The sequence below is a fragment of the Morus notabilis genome, unplaced genomic scaffold (assembly GCF_000414095.1).
Source record: "Morus notabilis unplaced genomic scaffold, ASM41409v2 Scaffold7987, whole genome shotgun sequence".
NCBI lineage: Eukaryota > Viridiplantae > Streptophyta > Magnoliopsida > Rosales > Moraceae > Morus > Morus notabilis.
In genome coordinates, this window is record NW_010360356.1 from 1794 (window position 1) to 8189 (window position 6396).

At 35.5% G+C, this 6396-nt stretch overlaps 1 protein-coding gene across 1 annotated transcript in view; it reads right to left on the reverse strand.

The window, feature by feature from the left end:
• Positions 1–537: 537 nt before the first annotated feature.
• Positions 538–6396, reverse strand: part of LOC21384679 (probable linoleate 9S-lipoxygenase 5) — a 22283-nt gene continuing 16424 nt past the window's right edge. Inside the window, exons 2-9 of the mRNA XM_010096370.2 lie at positions 4629–4918; positions 4305–4545; positions 3657–3995; positions 3440–3525; positions 2879–2986; positions 2493–2797; positions 2106–2369; positions 538–1659 (exon numbers count right to left, since the gene is read on the reverse strand). Of these exons, the coding sequence (XP_010094672.2) occupies positions 906–1659; positions 2106–2369; positions 2493–2797; positions 2879–2986; positions 3440–3525; positions 3657–3995; positions 4305–4545; positions 4629–4918 (2387 nt within the window). The 3' untranslated portion in view covers positions 538–905. The remainder of the gene's footprint in view (positions 1660–2105; positions 2370–2492; positions 2798–2878; positions 2987–3439; positions 3526–3656; positions 3996–4304; positions 4546–4628; positions 4919–6396) is intronic.

Consider the following 6396-nt stretch of genomic DNA (forward strand, 5'->3'; position numbering starts at 1 on the left):
ACTCTCTTTTCAGTTGCAGCAAAGCGGAGCTTTGGTCCGAACGGCATCTAAAGGTGAGCAAGAGAATGTGAAACAACAAAGCAGAATGATATGAGGTAGACTATGAGGAACTGATTTTGGCAAATGATTTTTCTCATCTTTTGGGAAAATGAAGGGATATCTTAGAGTTCTACAAGTGTCAAGAATTATTACTGGAATGAAGGTAGTTGGGTTTTAAATAGATAAATCCTTATGTCTATGACTCTATATTTGAGATGATGAATTTCACGTATACATGCAGGTCAATGGACCCGTGTTGACTGATATCTACATGATTCACGAGTCAACACCAAATGAAGACCCAAGGGCATCTCGTAAAGCTTCTAATAACTGTAATATAAGGGGGAAGGAAAAAGTAGTTCTTGGGATTGCGGAAAGTAATTGCGAGTCAACACCAAATGAAGACCCAAGGGCATCTCGTAAAGCTTCTAATAACTATAATATAAGGGGGAAGGAAAAAGTAGTTCTTGGGATTGCGGAAAGTAATTTGCAAATATATGGTCAAGAACAAAGATCTTTAAAATAAACTTGGAAGAGTCACTTGGGCGCTATGGAGTCAAGTAAAATATTCCAAGATTTTTTTTTTTTTTTCTTTTTTTTTCACCGAGAACAAACCTTGTAAACAACTCGTTTTTGGTTTTATACTCTTTTCCTTCAATTTATTACAAAATCTGGTAACATAACACTAATTTTTTATTCATAACACTTGATGAAACTTGGAACTTAACAATTACCACTACTATACCTCTCATACATATAATAAATAATATTCCACTACAAATGGATAACTACTAGTTGGTTCAAAGAATTTAGAGACTTCACAGCATCAGAAATAATTTTCTCAGAGTCTAACTCTAGAAATCTTTTCAGATTGAGACGCTGTTCGGAATTCCCTTGCCAGTGAGCCCTCCTTCACTAGAAGGATACAGCAAAGTGTATGGCATCTTAGCTGGTCCAACTCTGTTCTTTAACTTCTCATCTTTGTTCATTCTCACAATCTTTTCCTCAATTTCCCTAAGCTTCTTTCCAAACCTCTCAAAGGCTTCAAGTACTTCGCCATCTGTTGTCCATTCTGGAGTGTCTCTCTGGCCAAGATACACCTCATCAGAAGAATGCCTTGACAAAATCTCAACAAGGGCAATGCCGAGGACTGAAAGGAGCTGCCCGGTGATTGTCTTCAGGAAGGCCTTTTCGGGGTCCGTTTTGAGCTCCTCGTACTCGGGAGTGCCTTCTTCAGGAATGAAACGACGGCTCATTGAAGGGCGGTTCGGGGGGTACCCTCCATAAGGGTACTGCCCAAAGTTGATGGCTGCATGAAGGGCAGAGGCAATCCATATGATGGTTGTGCATGTTTCTATCAACTCTTCAAGTGTTTGCAATTTGGACCACCATGGCTCATCTTTCTTGTCCCCATGCCCCACTTCTCGTAGCTCCTTCCACCATGATTGGAGCTCATTGTCATTTTGAACCGTCTCATTGGTTTTGTAGTAGAGTGAGCAATAGTCCTTGACCCATGTTTTGATGGCTGACCATATCTCAAGACCATCAACAGCATATGGATAATCCTCTATGAGTAAACGTAGACCATGTGGAGAGTTTTCATCCTTAACAGCCATTCCTCTGAAAAGATTAAGGAAAAAGAAAAAAATTTAGCTTGGAGTCATTGTTTTCAGTCTATAATCCTTGATGGTTAGAGTAATAATAAAAAAAATAACAATCCGGTAAGGGAGTTTTCATCTTTTAAAAGAAAGAAGAATAATGTTTTAGTTGGTTCTTATATTATGGTTAAATGTTATTGGCTAAAAGGAACTAGAAGTAGATTATATGAAAGTTTTAAGGACACAAGTGAAATGAATCTGTTATGAAATTACCATTTTGCCCTTAGATTTAATTGAAAACATCAAAATGTTTGACAAATAATTTTTTGATTCCTAATCATAAATTCAAAGAATAGAACTAGACGTTTGCCATAGTTTAAGAACAAACCAAATGACTAACTCATTTTTATAAGACCCCAAACCTGCTAGAGTGATATATACGTAAAAGTAGTGAAGTACAAAGATTACCTCTTGATTAGATCAACAGGAATGGCTTGATCAGGAAAAGACCATTCCTTGTAACTTGCAGAAGTCATTTCCATGGAATACTTTCCGGGAAAAACAGTCCACTCAAGTGCTCCTCCAGCATTAATCAGAATCTGTCTAGCAACTGCATTCAGATTCATGGTGTCGCGGAAATGAGTGTGCAGCAGCTTGTGAATTGGGTGAATCACGCTCATCTGCCTATTTGTTGCTATCACAAATGGCTCAATAGCTGCATGAGTATGCAACCTGAAAAAGAAATACGTAAATACAATGAAAATTGTACATTCAAATTCATTTTAGCAAAAGATTGGACAAAACCTTTCTTTCTATGCACTAATTGTTTCTTTCTGGTATTAATAAATGATGTACCAGTGGCTGATAAGCTGATGGTAGCCAGAGTCGTTGACAGCGACGTAAGCTTTCGCTAGTTGCCAAAGGGTGCCTTCAACGCCTTTGTTTGCCGGAGTGTAGACTTTGCTTGTGCAACCGAATACATCTCCCCGAGGATGAGGCAAGCTCAGTTCAATTGCTAATGGCTTGAGAGTTCCATCTTCTTGCAAGGAAAGGATTGTTCTGCTGGCATATATCTTGGTGGAGGTCGAGTTTATGCGCCTCAGGAATGGCATTAGAGTGTCATGGTGGTCTAAGATGAACAACTTGCTGTTCTTTATTGCCTGTTGATCCATGCCAAAATTTAGTTCTAAAACAACTTGCTTCAAACTCTAATGTCAAGGAAATGAAGTCTAGAACATTACCTCGTCTACACTTAGCCCATTTAAGTTATGCTCTATGTGTTCTTTGGTGATTGTACTAGTATGATCTCCATAAACTTTGGGATCTAGCTTGCTTGTTGGAGGAAATTGCTGCAGTTAAAGTCAGAAAAGGAACAACTTGTTAAGAATGAAAAAGTGAACAAAAGCTTTATATTGAAATCAAAGGGTTTGAACCTTTGAGGGATTATTTGGTAAGTGGGTTCAAACCTGGGTGGTTTGAATCTTTTGGATTTGAACCATGTGTTAGGTTCTATAGGGTTTGAACCTTTATTTGGATGTGTGTAAAAAAATATATGGATTCAAATAGGCAAAATCCAAAGGGGAGGTGGGTTCTCATTTTTGAGGTTGAGGTGGGTTCAAATGTCCCATCAGGGTTTCAACCCAAATCTGTTTTTGGGAGTTCCAAATGAAGGTTTTATTGAGCCCGTGGATTCAACCGTAGAACCCCCTTACCAAAGGAGCCCTGAGTTTTATGATCTTTGTATTGTTGCGATCCATTTGAAAATAGGAGCTGAAAATCATAAAATGGAAACTGAATATTACTTGGAGACAACGGATCATGACGGGGTTTATTCCAGCCAGCATTTCTCTCGCAAATTCCTCATCAGTACTCCATGCGGTCTTGTCCTCTACTCGAAATCAGTAAAATTTCCACAATCAAAGAAAGTAGTATATGAAGAAACATATAGAATCTAACAAATATGACAAACAAATTTCCATAATTTGTTGTGACCTATATACATTGCAATGTATATTCTACCTTTAATAACTTGAGGAACTGGGAATTTGAGAAGCCGTTCACCGTCAGTTCGGAAAATCTCCTTGATTATCTCTGCAGGGGTACTGTCTCTAATACTCTTAAGTAAACCTTCTGGCACTTCAACTCCTCCTTCATAGAGTTTAAGGACATCCTCAAAGCTGTCAAACTCATTTGGAGTACTATTAAACACATCTTCTAACTCGGGCTTAAGGAATTGACCAATGGATTTCAGTGCATAAGCAAGAAAGTCTGAAAGCTTTAAGTGACCAAATCGTTCATCTCTTGGAGCATAAATGTTTAAGCTCAGAAGAAGCTGCAGCCGGGTCTCAACCTTGGGATCTGCTTACATTTATAATAGAAGGAAAAAAAAATGTCATTTAGATAAATGGTCATTAACAACAAATACTCTAGTAACAGATATCCCAAAAACAAATCCATAACTTAGTAACACAATAAATGAAGTATGAATCTTCTGTGCTTTCAATGAAAAATATGATTGAGGAAAAACAAAATCCTTGTTGGGATATGCTAATTGTTCAGATCATAGGAGAAAAAGTATTAGTGGAGTACTAATAGTAACTACCTACTAACAGAAATCCAAAAAACACTATCTCTACTTTCACCTAAAGATTCAAAGAAAAAAGTTACCTGTCTTTGTTGGTGGTCGTCCGGTTCTTCCCCTCCGCGGATAAGGGTACTTAGCTGAGCCTCCAAGAACTGGACGAACATACTTTTCACCTTTATCCGGATTTCCTAAGTCATTATAGTAAGCATAATCATAAACTCTATCCCATTCCTTAAGCTCTCCTTTTCCATCTCCTCTCAAGTTCACTAGCTCTTCTTCTCTGTACTTGCGCAACGTTGCAGGTGTTTCACTTGGAAGATAAGTCTGCAAATTCATCAACAGACACTCTTCTACTTTACATGAATCACAAGCCTTTGTATACTAGAAAGAAATGCGGTTCTTAATACCTTGTTTGTGAAGAAAATGCGATCGGTCCTGTACTTATCAGTCGGGTACACCCAGGAGTTGCAGACAAAGTGCAGTCTGCCATGGCCTGGAACATTTTCTAGAGTGAGAGTCTTCATGTAAAACTCACTGTGGTGTTCATTTCTTATTATGAAAGCTCCAGGGACTCCGATCTTCTCGTCCCAATCGAAGTAGACTTCGTATGCAGAGTCCCCTGCTGTTAAGGGACTAATTGTTGTGATCCAATCTTCCAAATACGCTGGCTTCCCAACTCTTCCCCTCATCCCATTTTCTACAAACAGAATATGTCAAGTTTTCAAATTTTTAGTTCAATAACATGTCTGATAGTGCCTGTTAAGTTGAACTAGAGACTATAAAAGTTATGATATCATAAGCAAAGAAACTTGGATTTGAGTTGGTTGTCTTAAAGTTTATGATGAATTCTGAATTTTTATTGAAGAAAGATGGTAATTTGAAATGCTATAGATGAAAATGGAAATAAATAGAATTGCATGTGACTTAGAAGTCATGGTAAAAGAAGTCAATTTTGGTTCATATGGTGCTAAGGTTAGCATTGACCATATACATACATACATACACATAAATGTACATAAACATACATACGTACATGCATACAGACATACATATGAATGTGCATATATTTGCTATTATAAAATCTTTTTTTTTTTTATTTTAAATATAAACAATTTCGTTTATGAATTGTATAATTTTTTTTTTTTTGGCCGAATACTTGTGAATTTTATAATTGCCAAAGTGGATTTTGTATTTAAAGATGGATTCGGTGATGAAGTACTGTAATTTGGCCGACATGTATCTCGGCCTTAAACAAATCAGGGGTCTTCTTTTTTTTTGGAAAAAGAACAATATATATATATATTCTTTTTTTATATTTTAAATATAAACAATTTCGTTTATGAATTGTATAATTTTTTTTTTGGCCGAATACTTATGAATTTTATAATTGCCAAAGTGGATTTTGTATTCAAAGATGGATTCGGTGATGAAGTACTGTAATTTGGCCGACATGTATCTCGGCCTTAAACAAATCAGGGGTCTTCTTTTTTTTTGGAAAAAGAACAATATATATATATATATATATATATTATAGTTAACGCTCATATAATAACAATTAAATCATAAAGTACAGTAGTATACCACTTCACTAAACAAAAAAAAAATAATAATAACAATAAAATAGCTCAATCCAAAAAAAGTACATATATGACAACTGATTGCAAATAATTTGTGGGTTCTTGAGAGAAAAAAAAAAGTGGGTTAGTTTACAGAGTTTATAAGTAGAATTTATGATTGGTTTGAGGTAGAAATAAGCAATGCAGGAAATGAAATGTCAGTGGGGGCTTGAATACTGATTCTTGCTAATTAAAAGGTGTTTATAGTAAAAGATATTGGGTTTAGATAAATTGGTTTTCTCTCTTTCTTTTCTTTTTTCTTCTTCGTTCTTTTTCTTTTTAAATATAAGAGCCTGTTTAGAGGAGGGCTTTGTAAAACTAGCTCTTTTAAAAAGTTTTATTAGTAAAATAATCTTTTAAAAATTTTTATTTATAAAATAATTTCATTTTATAAAGAATGAGTAAATGTCTTTCTTCATAAAAAATAAAAGAATGTCATTTTGCTAATTTCACTTTGTTGAAAAGTCATTCTAGCATATTCCTCCTGTTTAGAGTTAGTTCAATTTACAGATTTAAATTTTTAAATTGAATTAAGATATAATTTTATGGGATAATTTTT